The sequence below is a fragment of the Chiloscyllium plagiosum genome, unplaced genomic scaffold (genome assembly GCF_037043375.1).
Source record: "Chiloscyllium plagiosum isolate Xiang-an unplaced genomic scaffold, Cpla_swu_hap1 HiC_scaffold_21, whole genome shotgun sequence".
NCBI classification, from domain to species: Eukaryota; Metazoa; Chordata; class Chondrichthyes; order Orectolobiformes; family Hemiscylliidae; genus Chiloscyllium; species Chiloscyllium plagiosum.
In genome coordinates this window covers 36,926,273-36,950,287 of record NW_028270159.1, presented here as the reverse complement: position 1 = coordinate 36,950,287, position 24,015 = coordinate 36,926,273, and the positions used below count along the sequence as shown (strand labels likewise).

At 39.1% G+C, this 24,015-nt stretch overlaps 1 protein-coding gene across 3 annotated transcripts in view; it reads left to right on the top strand.

The window, feature by feature from the left end:
- Positions 1–23,340, top strand: part of astn2 (astrotactin 2) — a 1,590,397-nt gene extending 1,567,057 nt beyond the window's left edge. For all 3 annotated transcript variants that reach the window (XM_087998521.1, XM_087998520.1, XM_087998522.1), the window contains one exon: positions 21,461–23,340. In XM_087998521.1, coding sequence (XP_087854647.1) covers positions 21,461–21,698 — 238 coding nt within the window. In that variant the 3' untranslated portion in view covers positions 21,699–23,340. The remainder of the gene's footprint in view (positions 1–21,460) is intronic.
- The last annotated feature ends 675 nt before the right edge of the window (positions 23,341–24,015 follow it).

Here is a 24,015-nt window from a genome sequence, read left to right as displayed (position 1 = left end):
GGCCGAAGGGCCTGTTTCCACACTGTAAGTAATCTAATCTAATAAGAGATGGTGAGTGGCACAGTTTCCATACAATGTGAGGAAAATTGTTGCACTTGTGTCTGACACATGGCAAACTCTGACCTGAATTATCACAACATAGAACATAGAGTGTAGAACAGTGCAGCGCAGTACATACCCTTCAGTCCTCAATATTGCACCGACCTGTCAAACCAATGGGAAGCTGGTATTCTTACACTATTCTATTTTCATCCATCTGTTTATCCAGTGACGATTTAAATGCCCTTAAAGTTTGCAAGTCTACTACTGTTTCAGGCAGGGCAGTCCACGCCCCTACTACTCTCTGAGTAAAGAAACTATCTCTGACAACTGTCCTATATCTATCACCCCTCAAATTAAAGCTATGTCCCCTCATGCTAGCCATCACCATCCAAGGAAAAAGGCTCTCACTGTTCACCCTATCTAACCCTCTGATTATCTTATATGTCTCAATTAAGTCACCTCTCAACCTTCTCTCTAATGAAAACAGCCTCAAATCCCTCAACCTTTCCTCATAAGATCTTCTCTCCATACCAGGCAACATCCTAGTAAATCACCTCTGAACCCTTTCCAAAGCTTCCACATCCTTGCTATAATGCAGTGACCAGAACTATATGCAATACTCCAAGTGCAGCCACACTATAGTTTTGTACAGCTTCAACATGACCTCATGGGTCTGAAACTCGATCCCTCTACCAATAAAAGCTAACACACTGTATGCCTTCTTCACAACCCTATCAAGCTGGGTGGCAACTTTCAGGGATGTATGAACATGGACACCAAGATCTCTCTGCTCATCTGCACTGCCAAGAATCTTGCCATTAGCCCAGTACTCTTTACTCCTGTTGCTCCTTCCAAAGTGAATCACCTCACACTTTTCCACATTAAACTCCATTTGCCATCTCTCAACCCAGCTCTGCAGCTTACCTATGTCCCTCTGTAACTTGCAACATCCTTCGGCACTATCCACAAAATCCACTGACCTTAGTGTCATCCACAAATTTACTGACCTATCCTTCTATGCCCTCATTAAAAAATGAGAAACAGCAATGGACCCAAAACAGATCCTTGCAGTACACCACTAGTAACTGAACTCCACGATGAACATTTCCCATCAACGACATTGAAGAGCCTATAAAGTTATTGGAAACGTGTTGTCAGAGGCTTAAATCCACAGGTTCTGCACCCCCACCACCTCCCTTTCACAAACTGGCAGAGTTTTGTGGTGGTGATGAGGGGTGCGAGTTAGTGGGAAAGTGTTCATGGAAAATTGGGGCAGGTTCCAAGTTGAGTTTCTGTCATTCATGTCAGCAATATCCCATTCAAAACACCGGTCATGTCTGACTTTTATTAATGGGAAGCATACCATGTACGCATCAGGCCTGACACCAGGAGGTTAAACATTGTGGAGTTGCTTGATAGGGAAGGAACCCTTTGGAGAAGAAAGGTACTCTTTTGGGTATGGTCCAAAAACTGCTTTTAGAGTGTTAAGGTGAATCTTGAGAGATGAGATACACTTTGGGATTATTAAATGTTTGGCATGATTGTTTGTAAAAGATGTGGCATGGCCATAAATAACTATCAAAAGCAACTGTCAAGGCACTTAAAGCTCCTATCCCTTAAATATTTGAAATGAAATTACCTGAAGTATTGAAAACAATCGCTTTGTTATTTCACTCTCTCTGTTGACATAAACAAAAGTGCTATGTTTACTATATTAATGCTGTCTGACTGACTTGACAACTGTCTATTATCACAGTGGTATACTTGGTACTTCACAGTTTGATTGCCAACTCTGAATTGTCATAGATTCTTTGAAGTCAAGCTATGAATTCCAAAACTTGCACTTTCAGGGATTCAATTAAGTTAATGAATTTTTGTCAATGTGAATCTTTTAAGCAGTTAATTCTTCAATAGACACTTATTGATAACTTTATTTCATCTCAGCATGGATCCTGATGTCTGCCCATGATAAATATTAGATGAGTTAGCAGGATAGGTGTCAGGGCAGAGGCGATGGGTGGAAAGAAATGAGTTGTCACCAAGTTGGCATAAGGATTTTAAAGTGCCATGGATGTAGGCAGAATGCATAGGTTGACATGAAAAATATGAGGGAACAAGGAGGTTTGTGGGGACATGGGTGAGAATAATAGAATCATTACAGTGTAGAAGCATATCTTTCAGCCCAACGAGTCCACACTGGCCCTCCAAAGAGCATCAGACCTAGACCCATCCTTATCCCTGTAACCCTGTAATAACCGTGGCCGATCCACATAACCTGCACATCTTTGGACTATGGGAGGAACAGTCAGATGAAACCCAGGCAGACATGGAGAGAATGTACAAACTCCATACAGACAGTCACGTGAGGGTGGAATCAAACCCAGGTTCCTGGCATTGTGAGGTAGCAGTGCTAACTGCAGAGCCACCGTAGCACCCAATGGAATGGAAGGGGCATGACGAATGTGAGAGCTGGAAAGCTGTTTCCTATGTAATTGCTTTTTCCAATATTCCTGGGCAAAGTGGTGGTGCACTGAAGCAAGGGATCCACTCAGCTGGACACATCACCTGGCAACACTGTCACTGTTTGCCCTCCATGCATGCCAGAACCTTCCCCCGGCCACTGTGAAAATCCAAGCTTCTGGGCACGTTTTCCTGTGTCAGTTTAGTGAAGCCAAGAAAAGTGACAACTTTGCATCTCAACTAGTTTCATAAAATAAGAACATGCTCACTTGATCATGAGCAATGCCACAGAACATCAATTAACACCTTAGCATTATAGAATGGTAGAGCATCAATGAAGGCTATTCACCCTACTGAATCTGTGCCATCTTTTCAAAGAATATTCTAGATAATTCCATTTTCCTGGTCTTTCCCTAAATCTTTGCCTTTCTTTCACATTCAGGTTCGAAGATTATTTCTGAATCTGCATTCACAATGCCCAATGCAAAATTCAGCAACTGCATTCCAAACCCTAACATTGACGCATAATGTTTTTTATCATGTTTCTGGTTCTCTTGCTGATCGTCTTATGGTTAATAACCATTCAGATAGTGGAACAGCTTCCCTATACTAACTATAGCAGAAACTTTCATGATTTGAGGCACCCCTAACAAATCTCCCCTTCACTCTGCATAGATAACAATTCCAACTTCTCCAGTTATATCAGTGAAGTATCACTCTTCTAATTACAATTTTAGTAATTCTCTTCCATACTTTTTAAGTCCTTCTTTAACAATGTTGACCAGAATTAGACACATTATTTCAACAGGAATGAAATGAGTGTTTTATATAAATTTAGTGTAACTTCCTGGCTTTTATTCTATGCATTCATTTATAAAGTCTGAGCTTGTGTAGTTTTATTAACAGCTTTGCTAACATATGTTGCCAACATCAAAAACGTGTGCACAGACCTCGCAACATCTCTCCATTCTTATACCCCCATTTAAAATTGTACACTTAGAATGTGTAGTCTTTCTCCAGTCTACCTTTGGAAATATATCATGTCACACTTTTCTATGTTGAATATTATCTGTCATAGGTTCACCTATTTCACCAGTTCAAACGCTTTTGAAGTCTATTATTATCTTTCTCAATGTTTACAACAATTCTAAGTTTTGTGTTATCTGTAAACATTTGAATTGTTCCCTCAAGTCCAAATAATGATTGTATTTTATCATTTCAAAAAAAGAGATGAAACATAAACAGAACTTGTAATCCAAACATACACCTTGAGTCCTGCAAACTCTGACTTCCATGTAGGATGTTTTGGAAAGCTATTTATCAATAAGTGAATCCCAGTGTTCATTTGGGAGATTTCAGCATGGCACAAGTTGAGAACAGAGGCAAATAAAAACCAGGCAGCATCAAGAGGTGAAGAAGTTTTGGGTGTAACCCTTCTTCAGGACTGGGGATGGGTGTAAGGGGAGCTGCAGATAAATGAGGAGGGATGTAGGGGTGCGGTGGTGAGGTGGGGATAGGTGAACACAGGTGGATGGTTCAACCTGGTTGGTCGATGGGAGGAATGAATCCACTTAGTGGATGGACGAAGGGTCGATGAGGAAGTTGAGGAAGCAATCAAGTTTAGCCTTGAAATTGGCTTTCCAGTGAGATTCATGCAAACAATTGCCACTGATTGAAAGCAAAGTCTATTTATAGCAAGGTCTATTTATTTCACCACAGCAAGAAATACTACCACCAGCAGATGGGACAAAAGACAACTTTTGCAGTAACTAAGTAAATGATTAAGATAAACTTAAATAGCTGTTCAAGATCAAAATGATACAACTTGAATAAAATTTTTGATAAGGTAAAAAGAGATTAACTTTAATTTATTTACAGTCATAGGATACATAGGAGGAGCTTATGAAAGAACTTTTACATTCAGTATGATCACAGAATCTTAGTAGAGGCCTTTGAATCCTACCATTAAAAATACACTACTTGCACTAGTCCTACTTTTCAAGATTCAGCACAGAGCTTTGAATGTTATGACACTTTAAGTGTTCATCCAAGGCACTGCATTCCAATCCCTGTCACTTCTGAATTCTCCACGTGAAGACAAGTTCAACCAATTGTGCCACAGGTAGTGGGCAGGAGACAGGTTATGAATCCAGAAGTATTGAACCCTGTGCTGTTGGCACCAATTTGACCCACACTGACCATCCAGCCAACTGCATGCCCTCCATGAGACCAGAATGTTAAAGCAGCATGTATTTTTTAACATGCCAGTTGTAGTCTGGAGCCACAAATAGTGAATGATAAGGGCTCTGGATTTCTTTCCTTTCTTTCCTTTTTACATGGATAAAGGAATACACTTTCCTTGTCCTCCTATCCTTGAGTGGAACTTGAACCCAGAGCTTCTGGCAATGCCACAAGACTTCCATGAAAGATATATATGCAGTAAATATTATTTGACTACATTTTCCCCAATTTTTATACATGTTGTGTTTTAAAGTTAGCTCAAAATGTGTTTCAACCAAAATAAAAATGAAGGACTCCTTTGAAGCTTATTTGACTCAATCTCTCTCCCGATCTGCCTGCATGTTGGGATTAACCCCTTGCTAGAGAACAGATTTCCATGTCATGTCCTTCCATACAACCTCATTTAATATGCCTTTGTCATGTGTGAGCATTGACAGTGAATGTCACCTCTCAGGTTATTCTATTGTGTGGGGAGTTCTTTACGAAACCTCACAATGTTTTGATCTAGGATCCAGAAGGTCAATAGATAGTATTTGGGAATATGATCTAATCAAGGACAGAAGTCTTTGCTGACTTTTCTCTTCCTAACTGAGGAACTCTCTTGTCAGTTGAAGGAATTGGCCCTGAAAGTTTGCTGGTATGGATCAGCCATTCATTAGGTGAAGTTAATAAACTATCAGGATCATTAATCTCATCTTTAGAACTGCTATTATACCATCCATTGGTAAAACTTTGTAGCAATATTGAAATTGTGATTAATGCACCCAGAGCTATGTCAGTATAATTGAGAGAAGACGCTCTGAGCATATTCTGACTCAGCCAATGGAAACCTAACTGCCCTAAGAAAGTGCAGAGAAATGGCACCGGATAACTCACCCTGTTAACTCACCCCCACAGGAGTAACACCTTAATGTGACAGAGTTTGGGAGTCCTGACTCAGTTAAAAACCAATTGGGTAAACCTAAGCCAAAGCAGAAATTGCTGGAAAAGTTTTGAGGAAGGATCACTCCACCTGCAACATTAACTCTGAGTTCTTTCCATAGATGCTGCCAGACCTGCTGAGCATTTCCAGCAATTTCTGGTTTTGTTTCTGTTTTACAGCAGCGGCAGTTCTTTCAGCTTAATATTGGGTAAACCTGAGTCTTTAATACAATCAGTTTGGTGCAGTGTTCTACTGCTGCCAAGTACCTCATTGACAATATATGCTTTTTAAAAAAAAAAATTGCCTCTTAACCATGGCTTAAGAAAGAGGTTACAAGAAGAGTAGAGACAAATGCTCAGACTAATCATTCTTTAAGGGAGCGTGAGGGGCAGGTGGGAGGTAGGAGTGGCAGGAGGGTGGTTTGTAAAAGATTACAGAGAGCAAGCCTTGATACATAGATAAGCTGCAGAGTTGGGCTGAGAGGTGGCAAATGGAGTTTATTGTGGACAAGTGTGAGGTGATTCACTTTGGTCAGAGTAACCGGAATGCAAAGTACTGGGCTAATGGTAAGATTCTTGTAGTGTAGATGAGCAGAGAGATCTCGGTGTCCATGTACACAGATCCTTGAATGTTGCCACCCAGGTTGACAGGGTTGTTAAGAAGGCATACAGTGTTTTAGCTTTTATTAATAGAGGGATCGAGTTCCGGAACCATGAGGTTATGCTACAGCTGTACAAAACTCTGGTGCGGTCGCACTTGGAGTATTGTGTACAATTCTGGTCACGGCATTATAAGAAGGATGTGGAAGCTTTGGAAAGGGTGCAGAGGAGATTTACTAGGATGTTGCCTGGTATGGAGGGAAGGTCTTACAAGGAAAGGCTGAGGGACTTAAGGCTGTTTTCATTAGAGAGAAGAAGGTTAAGAGGTGACTTAATAGAGACATATAAGATAATCATAGGGTTAGATAGGGTGGACAGGGAGAGCCTTTTTCCAAGTTCTGGTGACAGTGAGCACGAGGGGGCATAGCTTTAAATTGAGAGGTGATAGATATAGGACAGATGTCAGAGGTAGTTTCTTTACTCAGAGAGTAGTAAGGGTATGGAATGCTTTGGCTGCAACGGTAGTAGATTCGCCAACTTTAAGTACATTTAAGTCGTCATTGGACAAGCATATCAAAGTACATGGAATAGTGTAGGTTAGATGTGCTTCAGATTGATATGACAGGTCGGCACAACAACGAGGGTCGAAGGGCCTGTGCTGCGCTGTAATGTTCTATGTATAATATCACATGTATAATATGTATAATATAAGTGTAATCTCACATTTTGTGGCACCTTTTGTATCTAAACTGGAAAGTGTGTGTTCAGTAACTATAAAAGATGGTTTGCTTTTAAGTGAGACTTGACGGATAAAGGTTCAAAACCAGAAGCTCATCCTTTGTCACAAAATATGGTCTTGTGGAAAAATAATTTTCTGCTTGTGCTGTAGAGTGCGACTCACTGTTTCACCAACCATGATGCTGAAACGGTCTTTCCCTGATTGACCAGCCCCCTAAGGTAGCAAATGCTAGTTGGTAGATTACTGCATCGGAATTAAAACAATTGGAAAACTGAAGCCTGTTTCCCTGACCAACAGGAACAATCCACTGGGGTATCAGCCCTGTAATTCCACAAGGTGGAGAATCCTTAAAGCACATTGGCAGAGCATGACAGAATTACACATAATTAGTCCTTCTTAATAGAGCACTTCTGTGCAATGAATACAATGAAGAGATCTCCTGTTCTAAAATCTTAGATTAGATGTCACCATGGATCTACTTGATCCTGTTTCCTTGCCTCCCAGCAAATCATATCATTCATCAGGTATCTTCTATCTTAGGAGGAGCTATCAGACATTCTATTTTATCTGAGGTATTTTGTTTGAAAGCTATAAACCAGTCTGCACTGTTCAACCCATTCACAAAAATCTCAAATTGGCCTGTTCGCAAAACATGATTGTAAGCAACTTTGTAATTAAATATTATGATATATTCATTGCACAGAAGTGCTCTATTAAGAAGGGCTAATTATGTGTAATTCTGTCATGCTTTGTCACTCTTTCTGTTTAACTGGTGAGGTGAAAAGATGCACTCCCTTGTTAGTCTTTGGACCTTTGCCATGATAGTCTTGGCAGTTAATGCAGCTGTACAAATATGCCCCTGGCACCATGCAAAATATAGTGCACAAGCCTTCCAGCCTATAATGTATTACTGTGGGTTTATTTTAAGCATTAATTAATTGATTACCAAATTAATTAGTCCCTTATGAGTCTGCAGCTTCCCATCCGTCCAATATCCAGGAATCTATTTCACCCAGACAAAGAATATGTGCAATATGTGGTTCCATATCCAAGGAAGGGAACACTTGACTTGCAGATGATACAGCAAAGTTACAATGAATTAATTCCTGCGATAGCAGGGTCATCCCATGATGAAAGGCTGAGTAAATTGGGCTGAGTAGAATGATCTCTGGAGCTTAGAAAGATGAGAAGTAATATCATTGAAATGTACAAATTCTGAAGAGTACACAGGGAGATTATTTCCTTGGTGTAAGGCTGAATAACAAGTCTTTGCAGGGGATCAAATGTGAGTAAAAGTGAGTAAAGTGTCCACAGCTGAATAGTAAGTGAAGGGATGACCTACGAACCGATTAATTATGGCAGAGAGATAATTACAAAACAAATCAAAAATAAGATGGTGCTGGAGACATTTCTTCATTCAGAACGTTGTGAATCTTTGGATTTCTCTATCCAAAAGGTTTTTTTGGATGAGCCAATGTTGAGTACCTTCCAGACTAGGATCAATTAATTGTTGTCTAGATTAGAGTGGCACTGGAAAAGCACAGCAGGTCAGGCAGCATCTGAGGAGCAGGAAAATCAATGTTTCGGGCAAAGGCCCTTCCTCAGGAATCAGGATTAATTGATGGTCTCTTAGCGAATCCAAGGAAGCAGGTAGCAGGCAGGAAAGTGATGTTGAGGTAGATGACATACCATGGTTGCTCCTGGAAAAATCTTTTGACCAAGGACATTTTGTCAAACCATTCCATGACAATGTATTACTGAACCTTGCAATTCCAAGTATCAATCTAACTGACTTATTTAGTATCTTAGAAGTGCCCAACATCCTTGTATTGTCAGTGAAAACTGAAATGTGCTGAAACAAAATAAGAGCAAATTTGAAAAATGGTCTTATTAAATTCCAATTTAAAGCTCACATTTTATCAGTGCAGTCGACACTGAAGGATTATCAGTTCATGGCTCAAATTACAGCCTCGTTTGGAAGCTGGTACAATTACAAAATTTAAAAGGCATCTGGTTTGACACATGAATAGGAAGGGTTTGGGGGGACCTGGGCCAAGTGCCGGCAAATGGAGCATGATTAATTTAGGATATCTGGTCAGCATGGACAAGATGGACCGAGTGGTCTTTTTCCATGCTATACATCTCTGACTCGATGTAGAAATACAAAAGTTCAAAACTGCTATTGGTACACTTGTAAAAGTAATACAATGATATAAAAGTAACTGAGAAATAAGAAAGGGATGATCACCTTATTGGGATTGTATTATAGACCCGCCAATAGTCAGAGGGAAATTGAGAAACAAACTTGTAAGGAGATCTCAGCTATCTGTAAGAATAATAGGGTAGTTATGGTAGGGGATTTTAACTTTCCAAACATCGACTGGGACTGCCATAATGTTAAAGGTTGAGATGGAGAGGAATTTCTTAAGGGTATACAAGACAATTTTCTTATTCAGTATGTGGATGTACCTACTAGAGAAGGTGCAAAACTTGACCTACTCTTGGGAAATAAGGCAGGGCAGGTGACTGAGGTGTCAGTCGGGGAGCACTTTGGGGCCAGCGACCATAATTCTATTTGTTTTAAAGTAGTGATGGAAAAGGATAGACCAGATCTAAAAGTTGAAGTTCTAAATTGGAGAAAGGCCAATTTTGATGCTATTACTCAAGAACTTTTGAAAGCTGATTGGAGGCAGATGTTTGCAGGTAAAAGGGATGGCTGGAAAATGGGAAGCCTTCAGAAATGAGATAACAAGAATCCAGAGAAAGTATATTCCTGTCAGGGTGAAAGGAAAGGCTGGTAGGTATAGGGAATGTTGGATGACTAAAGAAATTGAGGGTTTGGTTAAGAAAAAGAAGGAAGCATATGTCAGGTATAGACAGGATAGATCGAGTGAATCCCTAGAAGAGTATAAAGAAAGTTGGAGTATACTTAAAAGGGAAATCAGGAGGGCAAAATGGGGATATGAGATAGCATTGGCAAATAGAATTAAGGAGAATCCAAAGAGTTTTTACAAATACATTAAGGACAAAAGGGTAACTAGGGAGAGAATAGAGCCCCTCAAAGATCAGGAAGGTGGCCTTTGTGTGGAGTCACAGAAAATGGGGGAGATACTAAATGAATATTTTGCATCAGTATTTACTTTGGAAAAGGATATGGAAGATATAGACTGTAGGGAAATAGATGGTGACATCTTGCAAAATGTCCAGATTACAGAGGAGGAAGTGCTGGATGTCTTGAAACGGTTAAAGGTGGATAAATCCCCAGGATCTGATCAGGTGTACCCGTGAACTCTGTGGGAAGCTAGAGAAGTGATTGCTGGGCCTCTTGCTGAGATATTTGTATCATCGATAGTCACAGGTGAGGTGCCGGAAGACGGAGGTTTGCAAACGTGGTGCCTCTGTTTAAGAAGGGCGGTAAAGGCAAGCCAGGGAACTATAGACCGGTGAGCCTGACCTCGGTGGTGGGCAAGTTGTTGGAGGGAATCCTGAGGGACAGGATGTACATGTATTTGGAAAGGCAAGGACTGTTTCGTGATAGTCAACATGGCTTTGTGCGTGGGAAATCATGTCTCACAAATTTGATTGAGGTTTTTGAAGAAGTAACAAAGAAGATTGATGAGGGCAGAGCAGTAGATGTGATCTATATAGACTTTAGTAAGGTTCCCCAAGGGAGACTGATTAGCAAGGTTAGATCTCATGGAATACAGGGAGAACTAGCTATTTGGATACAGAACTGGCTCAAAGGTAGAAGACAGAAGGTGGTGATAGAGGGTTGTTTTTCAGACTGGAGGCCTGTGACTAGTGGAGTGCCACAAGGATTGGTGCTGGGCCCTCTACTTTTTGTCATTTACATAAATGATTTGAATGTGAGCATAAGAGGTACAGTTAGTAAGTTTGCAGATGACACCAAAATTGGAGGTGTAGTGGACAGCGAAGAGGGTTACCCCAGATTACAACAGGATCTGGACCAGATGGGCCACTGGGCTGAGAAGTGGCAGATGGAGTTTAATTCAGATAAATGCGAGGTGCTGCATTTTGGGAAAGCAAATCTTAGCAGGACTTATACACTTAATGGTAAGGTCCTAGGGAGTGTTGCTGAACAAAGAGACCCTGGAGTGCAGGTTCATAGCCCCTTGAAAGTGGAGTCGCAAGTAGATAGGATAGTGAAGAAGGCTTTTGGTATGCTTTCCTTTATTGGTCAGAGTATTGTGTACCGGAGTTGGGAGATCATGTTGCGGCTGTACAGGACATTGGTTAGACCACTGTTGGAATATTGTGTGCGATTCTGATCTCCTTCCTATCGGAAAGATGTTGTGAAACTTGAAAGGGTTCAGAAAAGGTTTACAAGGATGTTGCCACGGTTGGAGGATCTGAGCTACAGGGAGAGGCTGAACAGGCTGGGGCTGTTTTCACTGGAGCGTCGGAGGCTGAGGGGTGACCTTATAGAGGTTTACAAAATTATGAGGGGCATGGATAGGATAAGTAGACAAAGTCTTTTCCCTGGGGAGTCCAGCACGAGAGAGCATAGGTTTAGGGTGAGAGGGGAAAGATATAAAAGAGACCGAAGGGGCAACTTTTTCACGCAGAGGGTGGTACCTGTATGGAAAGAACTGCCAGAGGATGTGGTGGAGGCTGGTACAATTGCAACATTTAAGAGGCATTTGGATGGGTATATGAATAGGAAGGGTTTGGAGGGATATGGGCCGGGTGCTGGCAGATGAGAATAGATTGAGTTGGGATATCTGGTTGGCATGGATGGGTTGTACTGAAGGGTCTGTTTCCATGCTGTACATCTCTTTGACTCTATGACTCTAGCATCCATAATATGCTGTAGGAGCTTAGTCAATGGTGCAGGCTGATAATTAGACTCATCCTTGGATTTAATCTTAACAAAACTTTTGCATCACGAATTGCTGAAAACATGTGTTGGTAGTGTTGTAGTGATGGAAGCAAGACACCTGGGAGCTGGAGAAATCTGTGTGAGTCCTTAAACATTGTGATTAAGAAATATAGAAATTAACAGCATCAAGGCAAGATAAGGAATTAGAAATTAGAGCATTTTTAAAATTATTCGTTGTTGAGATGTGAACATCACTGTCAAGGCCAGCATTTACTGCCAATCCCGAAGAGCCTTTGAAGCTGACTTGCTTACCAGGCCATTTGAGACAGTAGTTAAGAATCAACTACATTGCTATGTATCTGGAGTCAGGAGTGGACCAGACCAGGCAAGGGCAACAGATTGTTTGACTCTGAAGTGTTTTCCCATCAGAACCAGATAAGTCCCATTGGGTAAATTCAGCATTCAATCAGGTAGAGGAAGTGAAATAAAGGGAGGGGATAAAGAGAGTGGTTTGCGAGAGAGAAAAAACATTTTTGCCCTAAAGTTTTCATTTTTAGAACATCCAACATTGAAATAATGAGACTTTGCTCTTATAATGGTTACATTTTGATACTGCTCAATGTTTGAGCAGGCCTCAATATGGGCACACATTCTTCTTGCCCAACCTGACTATCCCAACCAATGAGGCTGAAAGGCACCACTACCAACAACTTGCTAAACAGATGGTTAAACTTTCTAATTTAATTTTCATGGGATATTCATCCTTGCAAATATCATGTGGTTGAGAGCTGACCGAGCAGGGTCAATCATGTCCATGTAATCTAGATCAGAACTAAAAAATCACTCCACTCCACCTGTACCTACTGCTACTATTCTGCAGCACAAATGCTGAGACTTTGTCTCTCTTTCTATTTAAGCCAGGTGAACTGAAAACCTAAATGGTGAATTCTCTAAGAAAACAGTCAAGCAGCAGTTAACAGCAGCAACTGCAGTGCTAAGTCATCTGAGATCAATGAGCAAGGAAAGGACTAAAAAACATATGGCCAGGGAGAAACATAAGCTACACAGAGAGAAGGTCAAAAATTCTGTCTTTGAACATAACAGATCCATGGATTTTTTATTTTATAAGTAGCCTTTTATGGGCAATGTTGAATAGTTAAGCAAAACATAGTAGAAATTGAATGTAAAAATAACATTTTTACTACCTTTGTGCTTTAGTGACTAAATTCAAGTTCTTCTAACTTGGCTATAACAATGTGTTCTACAGTAAAACTTGGACAGCAGTGTGGAGCAAGATGAGCACATGATTGAGGCAGAATATGGTGGAAGAAAGGTACAGCCATTATGGTGTCTTGATCATGGAATGCAATAAGAGATTCTTGGAGAGAATAATTGGTAGCATATCTTTGAATAGCACAATACTTTGCTCTTAACAATATGTGCATTATGAATATAATTACCTTGACAGTTTTTAATGGCAATTCTTGTCATTTGAAAAGCTGTACGATCAGATTACTTGAGGCTGTATTTCCATTGTATATTAAGATTTGCAGGGCAGCTTGTGTTTTCCTGCCAAGTTCTTATCATAAATTGTACCCCGGATTTTATGCAATCTGCTTCTTGTATACATTTCATCCAAAAATATTTGTGAGCTCAGAAAGGAAATCTCCCTTATGGTGCCTCCATCCATTTGCTCAGTGAAAGGGAATACATTAATAGTAGTTGTTCTGTAAAAGCACGTATAATTCAGTGGCAACAGAGACCAAGAAGTTATGTACTGATGTTAAAAAGCTTCTGCACATTGCAATTGCATTTAGACTCCAGGAACAGTAATGGCATCAGGTCATCATTTATGTTTTCTTGAGAAATGTAGCACCACTGATATGTTTGGTAAAGATTTGTGTTTGGTTTATCCCATTTTTCACAAGTTGTGTTGACTTGAACTGGTGTTGAGAGTGTGGTGTTGGAAAAGCACAGCAGCTCAGGCAACATCCAAGGAGCAGGAGAATCGACGTTTCGGGCAAGAGCCCATCATCAGGAATGAGGCTTGTGAGCCAAGAGGGTGGAGAGATAAATGGGAGGGGTTGGGGCTGGAGGGGAGGTAGCTGAGAGTCAATAGGTAGATGAAGGTTGGGGTAATGGTGACAGGTCAGAGAGGAAGGTGGAGCGGATTAGTGGGAAGGAAGATGGACAGGTAAGACAGGTCATGAGGGTGGTGCTGAGTTGGAAGGTTGGAACTGGGATACGGTGGGGAGAGGGGAAATGAGGAAACTGGTGAAGTCCACATTGGTTCCGTGAGCTTGGAGGTTCCCAAGGTGGCAGATGAGGCATTCTTCCTCCAGGCATCGGGAGGTTAGGATGTGGCAATGGAGGAGGCCCAGGGCCTGCACGTCCTTGGCAGAGTGGGAGGGGAAGTTGAAGTGTTCGGCCACGGAGCGGTGGGGTTGGTTGGTGCGGGTGTCATGGAGATGTTCTCTGAAGCCCTCTGCAAGTAGGCATTCAGTCTCCCCAATGGTGTGTTTATTCGAAAATGTGCCCAAATACATCATTTTGCAAATCAGTATCTGGTTTCTTCCTATTGATACCAAGCTGATGAGTCTATAATTCCAATAATTAGATTTCTGACTCTTTTTAAAATTTGAGCAATATTTCCTATTTTCCAGTCCTTGATTGTTAACTCAGTAATTAAAGAGCTACCAAAAAGAATTGAGCCTCTGCTGCCCAACTTCAACCCTATTTTCAATATACTTATTCCATCCAGCCCTTTATCCTTGTTCAAGTAGTCTGTGTTGTTTAATATTAATTTTATTATAGTCAAACTTTGCTGAATCCCATCAAGTGTAGGTAACAAGCATTCCCACTAAATTCCCTGCAAAAGTAAATTGGTCTTCATATCTGTCAATTCTTTGAGTGCAATTTGTGACCCGGGTGAAAGCCAGATTCATGCACAGCATGCTGTTTTGCCAGGGTTTTCTGCTCACAATGAATTATGTTTTAGTATGATAAACTGTAATTACTTTCCAAAGAATAGGTCTTTGGATGCAAGCAGCAACAGATGAACATGCTGCTATGGGTAAATCTTACCCTTTGCAACTGAAGTGTTGTTTATGGTATGAATTGCAGTCATGTTAGGTTTTACATGTCTGTACTTTGTAGAAGAGCATGTGAATGTGAATAAAGTTTAATGTGAATAAAGGTTATGATACTATCAGAACAATATAAAATTCTAAAACCTAACATTGATTCCATTCAGAAAAGAAGTCAGAACCACCTCACATATTTTGGCAACATATTTTTGTCTGACCGCTTAAAAACAAATTTGCATTTATGAGATGTTTTTCACAACCCAGAAACACTACAGACACTAAAGTAGCTGCTTTTTTGAATTGTACTAACTACTTTAATGGAGTTAATATGGCAGCTAATTTGTACAGTGTGCTCCCATAAACAATAATAAGTATAGAGCTCTTGAAGTGAAGTGGTAGTGTCCTTACCTCTGAGCTAGACATTTCAGTTTCAAATCCCACCTGCTCCAGAGGTTTATGATAAGATCTCTGAACAAGTTGATTGGAACATATTTAAACAATGCAAATGGAAAGCTTTGTTAGATAAAGCAGAAAATGTGGTAGTTGCATCATTCTCACCAGGGTCATACTAGCATAACATCAGCACGTCAGTAAAGACTGGCAAAGGGCAAAGGGTGCAACAGACGTGCAGGCAGGATAGTTTCGATAACACTTGCTTTGACGTGGGTTTTTTCATCTTTCTTTGATTTCCCACTGACGTTGGGGGTTTCATTTTGCCTCAAAATATTGTTTACTTTACTATTTGTTCCTGCTGACTTTGGAAAACAAGGCCATATTTTCTGCTCCCCCAAATCATGAGAATGTGGTGCTGGAGATCTTTGTATCATTGGAGCTTGCAGGCTGGTATGTGCCAGTGAATTCCAGGATTTGGTCTTGGAAAGAAAGAGGTTGGGAGTTGCCATTGATATATGTGGGGCATCGGAAGTATAATTGATGGGTTGGCTTTTAATTCCAGGCTGCCAATCTTGATGCCAGACTGAATTCGGAGTCTAGAACCTGGAAGGGCTATGGTGGGTCCACAGAAGAGATGATTGAGGAGGGGACCAATTAAGATTGAGGCCACGTATGAGAGTCCAACTAGCTAAGGGAGGCAGATTGGGCTCTGAAGACGAGAGAGCCAGTGGTTACCACTGTCCTGTTGGGGGAGAGGGTGATGTTTTTTAGGCAGTGGCAATGCACCTCAAGATGGAAGCTGCTGTCTGCAGACTTGTAACTTTGCAGGCCTCTTTAGTATCTGATGGAGCTATTGAAAATCTCCTCTTTAAACATTTCCGCTGATTTAAATTCATATTTTGAAAATTTGCTCTTACTTTGAATGTTCAATCCCTTATGGACCTCTGCATGGAATTTGCACAATCTCCTCTGGAATATACTTGAATTAGTTCTACAAATATTTCCATCTGTGCTGTCCTCAGGGAATTATTATGAGTGAAAGTTGTGTTTTCCACCTTGAATTAACCAAATCTTTATCAATGCAGTTGTCTTGCTTTAGAAAGATTTTGCTCTAAAATTGCCCAGCCATTTTCCTTTCCTACTCAGTAACTCATCACGTTATTGACTTTACTTAATTGTGTGAAAAAGAAGCATTTGCCAGTTTCCTTTCTTATTTAACTCCTTCGTTTTGATTACAATGTTACAGTTTACAGATGGTGTTTATTCATTTGCCCAGAGTTGGCCTCACTCCACATTTATGCATTGTGACTGCTCGAGAACATTTGAAACTTTCTTACACAAGATTATTTCAGAGTTCGTATTTTGATATCAGTCACTTCGTTCAAGAGTATTTTACTTTTCTCTTGAAATCTAGATGTGAACTTACTAGCAACTTAAGCAAGTGAAATAGAAGCTTTGTATCCTCTGGAATGTTTCATTTAATTATCAGAACCAAAGAAAAACAAATGAAAAATCTAACAGTGACAACAAAAGTCACAGTATAGATGTTTTTTTTTCAAAAAATCAACCTCTTCAGGAATGTTATGATACACATCTGGAACAAGTGGTACTTGAACACAGATCTACTGGGCCAGTGGTAAGGACACTAGCACTACACTCAAGAACCCATCTTGAACAGTTTGCGCCAAAAACCCAGACAATACCTTGAACCTTGGACCTGTAGATTAAAAGTCTGATGCTCTAGCATTGGAGCTCAAATATCATTGTATGTATTTATCACAGAAAGTCTACCATCTAACAACTCAAGTAGACAAAAGAATGATTTATAATCTAATGGTAAACTATTTCTCTGTGGCACCTTTTACAGCTGTAACTCATCAAACTTCAACTCTTTTCTGATTATGGGGATTAGCTTGCCTACTTTGTTATATCCTGTGAAGCATCCAATTGATTTAAATACTTTCACTCAGTTCAGTGAACAGGTCAAAACATTTAATGACCCTTTCATTGGTTAATGTGGCTTGTTTGGAATTTTTGTGGCTGACTGTTAGCTTCCAAGTACAAATCACATTGTCTTAGTTAGTCCAGAATTAGTATTGTTCTTCCTGTCCTCACTGTGCTTTGAAAGTCTGTTTGAATTATCCTTGCAATATAATGGTTGTAGCAAAACAGTTCTGATCAATGATTCTGAACAGTCTCTCCTTCTATACAATGGCTGAATTTTTTAAAAAGTGATATTCCTCAAAAAAATGCTTCTGTTTCTTTTGTCTCTGAAGGGACAATGAGGCATTTTTATCTTCCATCAATTGAGAGGTCAAATTCCAATATGGAATTGAAAACCATGTAGGTTATACGTTGCAACTATGTGCTCCAGTACTTTGCTGCTCAAGCAGTGAATGGAAAATTTACTGCCACTCCATTTAGGAAAATGTGTTTGATCTGCACACAATGTGATGATGTCACCTGGGACTGTTACTGCGATAAAGTAGATTGTTTTCCTAGTAAAAGTACCACGATTTGACGACTTTCTTTCTCATTGAGGACTGTACCATTTATTATTTAACCTTGGATGTGACTGATTTTTGTATCGAAGGATCACATAACATGCTTGGTCTAAAATATCTTCAGCAGCATTGTTGTTAAAATTAATTATTTAAACTCTTAAATGGAAAGATTCTCAATAAGGATTTAAAAACTAAAAGCACAGTTCATATTAAATAAAAAAAGACAGCCTTTGAGTAAAAAATGCAAGGATGTTTTTAGGGAACTGGTTTGCGCAATGTGTTTGTGTTAATCAGTGTTTAGCAATGTGTTGGTGAATAGGAACAAGAATATAACATTGAGAACCTTGAGCCTATCATCCAATGAGATAATAACTGAAATGAATTATGGCCTGAATTTTCATGGAGGGTGTGATAGTTTTAGCTGGGAGCTAATTCCAGAGTTTCTGACCCCATTTCAATTTTCAGGCGAGCCTTTTAAATATACAAGATTCCCAAGCTAGCTATTAACAATTGGGATATAGGATTGTCCTTGTTGTCTGTAATTTTCATGGAGTAGCTGGAGTTACCAGCCTTAAAAGTGTCATGAACTGTAACCTGGATGAGGGAACCCTTTGAAAGTGAATTCACTAAATATCCTTGGACACCACCTTCCAAACCTACTACCGTTTCCAACTAGAAGGACAAGCGCAGCAGATACACAGGAACACCATGACCTGCAAGTTCCCCTCCAAGCCATTCACTATCTTGACTTGGAAATATATCGCTATTCCTTCACTGTTGGTGGATCACAATCCTGGAATTCCATTTCTAAGCACATTGTGGATCAACAGCAGTTCAGAAAGCAATACATCACCACCTTCTCAAGGCAAACTAGGGATGGCCAGCCAGCAATGCCAATGAATACATTTTAAAAATTTCAACTGTCATCCCAAGCTATGATACTTCAACAATCTAACCATTAAAACACTTCCAATAATTCATACGCAGTAAATGACTTATGCCCTACAGTGTAAGAAATTACACTATAACCTGGTTCTAAGAAGCATTTTGTTTTGATGATTGAAGTATTTGAAATATTCCTACTTGTGTGAGAAATATTTATGTTGTTAGCGCTGGGCATCATAATTGCTATTTCTTAGGTGCAAATTATGAGCAATATTTTCTCAGTTGTGCATTACTGGTGCGATCAGATTGACCACTTGTTAAACACCACATTTTGTTTTCCTTTCTATGTAATCAATGGTCAGGAAAATTGATTAATTCAATTTGATTTAATATTATTATATTTACCTAAGTACAGTGAAAAGTTTTGTTTTGCATTGTAGTACAGACGGGTTAAAACATACAAAGATCATAAGGTGATTGAACAGAATGAGGAATACAAAGTAAAGGCTTGAAAGGAGGTACACAAAAGCAAGATCAACATTAGGTTTGAAATTTGAGAGTTCCATTCAGAAGTCTAATAACAGAGGGGAAAAAGCTGTTTTGAACTTGTTTAAAATCACACAACACCAGATTATAGTGCAACAGGTTTATTTGGAAGCACTAGCTTTCAGAGCGCTGCTCAATCACCTGATGAAGGAGCAGTGCTCTGAACGTCAGTGCTTCCAAATAAATCTGTTGGACTATAATCTGGTGTTGTGTGATTTTTACCTTAGTACACTCCAGTCCAACACCGGCGTCTCCAAATCTTGAACTTGTTGGCACGTGTGTTTAAAATTTTATATCTTCTGCCTGACGGAAGAGATTATAACTGGGATGGGAGGGGTTTTGCTGTTGGCTGCCTTTTCGAGGTGTCGAGAAGTGTAGGTGAAGTCAAGAGATGGAACACTGGCTTGTGTAATGGGCTGGGCTGTGTTCACAACTTTCTTTTGGTCCTGGGCAGTTAATGTAGCAAGTCAATGGCACTTTAAATGCACAATCCTCATTAATAGGTAGTGGATCTTTAAATGCTCATCCAATATTAAAGGTGTCAATATTGGAAGTGTAAAGACCTCTCCAACACCTCTTGAAAACTTTTGTCATTCTCAGTAAATATGGGTACTGTTCTGTGGGGAATGCTGAGAATTTGCTTTAGTACTGGATTACCCAGTGGAAGTAGAATTTAATCACTTAATAATGCTTGAAGTAGGTTAATTTTAAATCTTTTTTTTACTTTTCTCAAACAATATTGAATCATTGTATATTCATGTAACTTTCACATTGTAGTCATACTTTATGTAAGTTTTTTTAGGAAAATATCACTGTCTGGTCAGATTTGCAATACTTACGTATTATTATGGAATAATTATAGTTATCTGTGTGAGGCAGGAGCAAATTTGTTTCGTGGAAAATCTGACTAACCTTACCATATATTTTTCTTTCAATTATTTTATTTCATTTTTAATAATTGCTTAGCTAATGGCTGCTGACAGCATCACACAAGGAATTGGCAGGGAGAAGGTAGGGTCATCAATTAACAGATGTTGAAATGACTTGATCCCTGAAACCTTTCGACCAATGACTGCGGATGTTTAGCTCCCTCATGCGGCTGGGTTTGGTAACCCCTGCCACTGAGCTCCCCAATGGTGTCATAAAGCTTTTGCGTGGAATTTGCCATAAGACCCTTAAAATGTTGTTTTCAACAAATGCCATTGATGCTTAGGCTGCTTTGGATTATCTCATGGTAAATAAACCCAAGACCAATATACTTAGTGACAGTCTTTCTCTACTGTCTGTCCAGGTTTTGGTGTCCAGTTATCCAATAACTTGCAAACTATTCTGAAAACTCCTACTGCATTTGAGAAAAGAAAATATTATAGTCGTTCCCAGAAACACACAACTTCTCCTTTTATTTGAAGAAAAGGCGCTGAGTGTGTGACATGTTTATGCACAATGTATAAATAACCTAGGAAAACCAGATAATTTCCTTATGTGGAAGTTACCCTTTCATTGGTTGACTCATGTTTTGTAGGATGAACTCTTTCTGCACTTTACAAAGGAATTATTTGCAGTCACATTTCAGTACAAGCTGGTGCTAGTTGTAAAACCCAACCGAATCTACCTTTATCACACCAAGCTCATGTTTAAAAGTACTTTGATGAGGAGATGTTCATGAAGTCCTCAATCATATTAGAACTTGAAACGTGATTATCATAAGACAGAGAGAAGTAAATTTTGGTTTCCAGTCTTATTTTGTCTTTATTAGGCAGTAATGCCCATCAAATTGATGAAAAGGATTTGTCAATGTGGGTACATGAACTATTGCCACTCACTCAGCAACCAGTTCAAGATTTACTTCAGTCAAGATTAGGGCAGATACCTTCACACTATTGCAGAAGTGAAAGGAGAGGCACTAATGTGCTCAGTAACGTTACTTACTTACAAACCTTTCAGATGGGATGTCAAACCCATCAGAAATTTGTTGTATTTGAAAGCAAATATTGTTGGTTTCCGAGAATACGGAGATGATGACTCAATTTTCATCCAAATCTATTTTGTGCTCCTCGAATAATTACAAAATATGAATTCAATGGAGAAATGTTGAAAAATATTTGCATTATATCTTTGTTTTGAAGTGATCACAAAATAATTTTGTTCTGTTTCTTCTCTCTCTCTCTCTCTATTCCATCCCTATTTTGTTTTTATCCCTTAGGAAAGCTCACCTCATTCTAAAGCGACTTGAGAGTGTGAGTGACCGCTGTGCATCGTTACTACACAGTGCCTATATTCAGAGCCACATAGACTCAGTGCTGTATTTCATCTGTCAAATGGACGAAACCAGACCCACAGGAATGGTCTGGTATAGCACCTTACATGATGCAAAAGTGACTTGTGATGAAAAACTCATGTCTGTTCCACGCAACATTTATGGAGATACTAAACTGTGGTGAGGCATCTCAGCACATTGAACTTTAATTATATGATCAATTTTTGAAATTTTCGAAGAAGCAAGGCAAAAAATAAAAAGTGTCATCACCTCAAATGACAGCGAAATCATCATCAGACATTGCTCCTTTTGAAAAAGACGCCTTCAGGTCTTTGGTGCTTGTCGAAATATTTAATCAGTTAAAGAAATTGGAGCTACATGATTGGAACTATGTGCTCAACATTAACAAACAACTGTCAAGTGAACAGACAAAGAGTTAAGACCGCATGTGAATTAGTGAACCAACCAAAAATTTCAAGAAAAAATACAACATGTTGTAGCGCATTTTTTTGCTTTTTATAAATTGACATAAGAAGAAATGTACATCTTTTTAACAAAATAGTGGAGAATTATAAGATAAATCATTGCTCTATAAAAATTGATCCAAACCAATTTCTATGTTGGTACATTGACTAATGATTCAATGTCAGCAAAAGCTGGATTAACAATTTAACAATGTTGTAAATATTAAAATGCACAATGTACCATTAAAAAAATGTACAGTATTTTACCTTTAGAGATGAAGAGGATTCATGGCTCAGAGAAGAAAATACAGATATCTATCAATTAGTTTTCATTGTTAATTCGGGATGTTGTCTATAGTGACTGATACCAGCAGGAAACAAACAGTTTGTGGTCCATTAAAATAACCAACTTATTGATGATCCAGATTTGTGTGTAGGTACATGATGGGAAGTAACAGGTTTCTAAAATACATATTGGCTTCATTTCTCTAATGGTAGTTGTTAAACTGGTGGCTTCTAGCTTGAACTTTCATAACACTGCGTTAACCTGGATTCTAAACATATGTAGATTAAAAGATCATGAAAAGTGAAGCAATTTCCAGTGCACAACCGTAGTTATCACAAATGGTGGCCATATTTTAAGTTGAATATGGAACTGTGACTAAACATAAACATTACAATGTCTTTTGAAAGATTATGAACCAGTGCAGGGGAAGGTTTTGATTGGATGAAATCAGTGTCATAAATTTTACTGAAAAACACAATTGTCAATTTTTTTAAAAATCCCTTTTTATCTTTTGTTTTGATGTAATTTTTCTGTTGAACAAGATTTATATGCTGGAGCAGGTACATTTTATACTATTGAATCATCCACTTAAATATATCAGAATGCAATTGTGAGGACTAGACTTCGCTTTGGAATAGGGATAAATCAAAAAGATTCATAAGAACAAGTGAAATTGTGACAGGTTTTGAAATAAAATAGCAACAACAAGTTACTACCAAGAAATAAAGTGAGTGGCAAAGGCAAAAGCTATTAAAATGAAATAAACTGGAGTGAGGAATTCAAAGGAAGTAATTTAGTATCAAGACTATTCACATGTTAATATTTTATTAGAGTTGCTGAGACTGGATTAAGTACAAAGCAGTTTGAATGTGCATATTAAATCCTGGTTGATTGTGGTGAGCTGAAGTACTTTAACCTAGAAATTTAGCGTGGCTTAAAATGGGATTAACTTCAGCTAGCTAGATAGGAAATGGGCTTTAATACTGAATGATAATTGATTATAACATGAAACAATATGATTGAATTTCACTGTACTAAATATATTGTCTGATAAATAAAGAATTTCATGCATCTCATGCACATAATCACATTTCTTCTCAATTCAAAAGGGCACATGCAGTCTCATTTCACATAGTGTCGTGATTTGCGCTCTTTCATAATGTATCATAACTTGTTTCATCCTCAAAATGCACTTTTCCATTCTCCATTGGGGTTCAGGGAAGAGCCCATGGTTTTGGAGGAAGTCTATTAAAACATTGATAGAGGATTGGCTAACAAATAAAAGACAGAGACTTGAGATAAGTGGAACATTTTCAGGATGGCAATCTGTAATCAATGGATATGTGCTGGGGCCACAATTATTTACAACTTATATTAATTACTTGGCTGAAGAATGTGAATGTGCAATAGTCAGGTTTGTGGATGACGCAAAACAGTTGGGGTGGGAAGGTACATGGTGAGGATGAGTTTGCAGAGGGATATAGACAGAGAAGCTGACATCCTAGTTATTGCCAAGTTATTCATCTCAGATAATGTTGTTGTGGGAGTCTGGATTTGAATATTATCATGGCAGATCATGGAATTAGAATGCAGTAAAAATCTGGAAATAAGGATCTAATGATGACCATTGTAGATTGTTGTAAAAACCCATCTGGTTCACAAATGTCATATAATGAGGGAAATCTGCCTTCCTTGCCTAACCTGACCTGCACGTGATTAATTAATTGCCCTTAATAATTTACAATTTACCT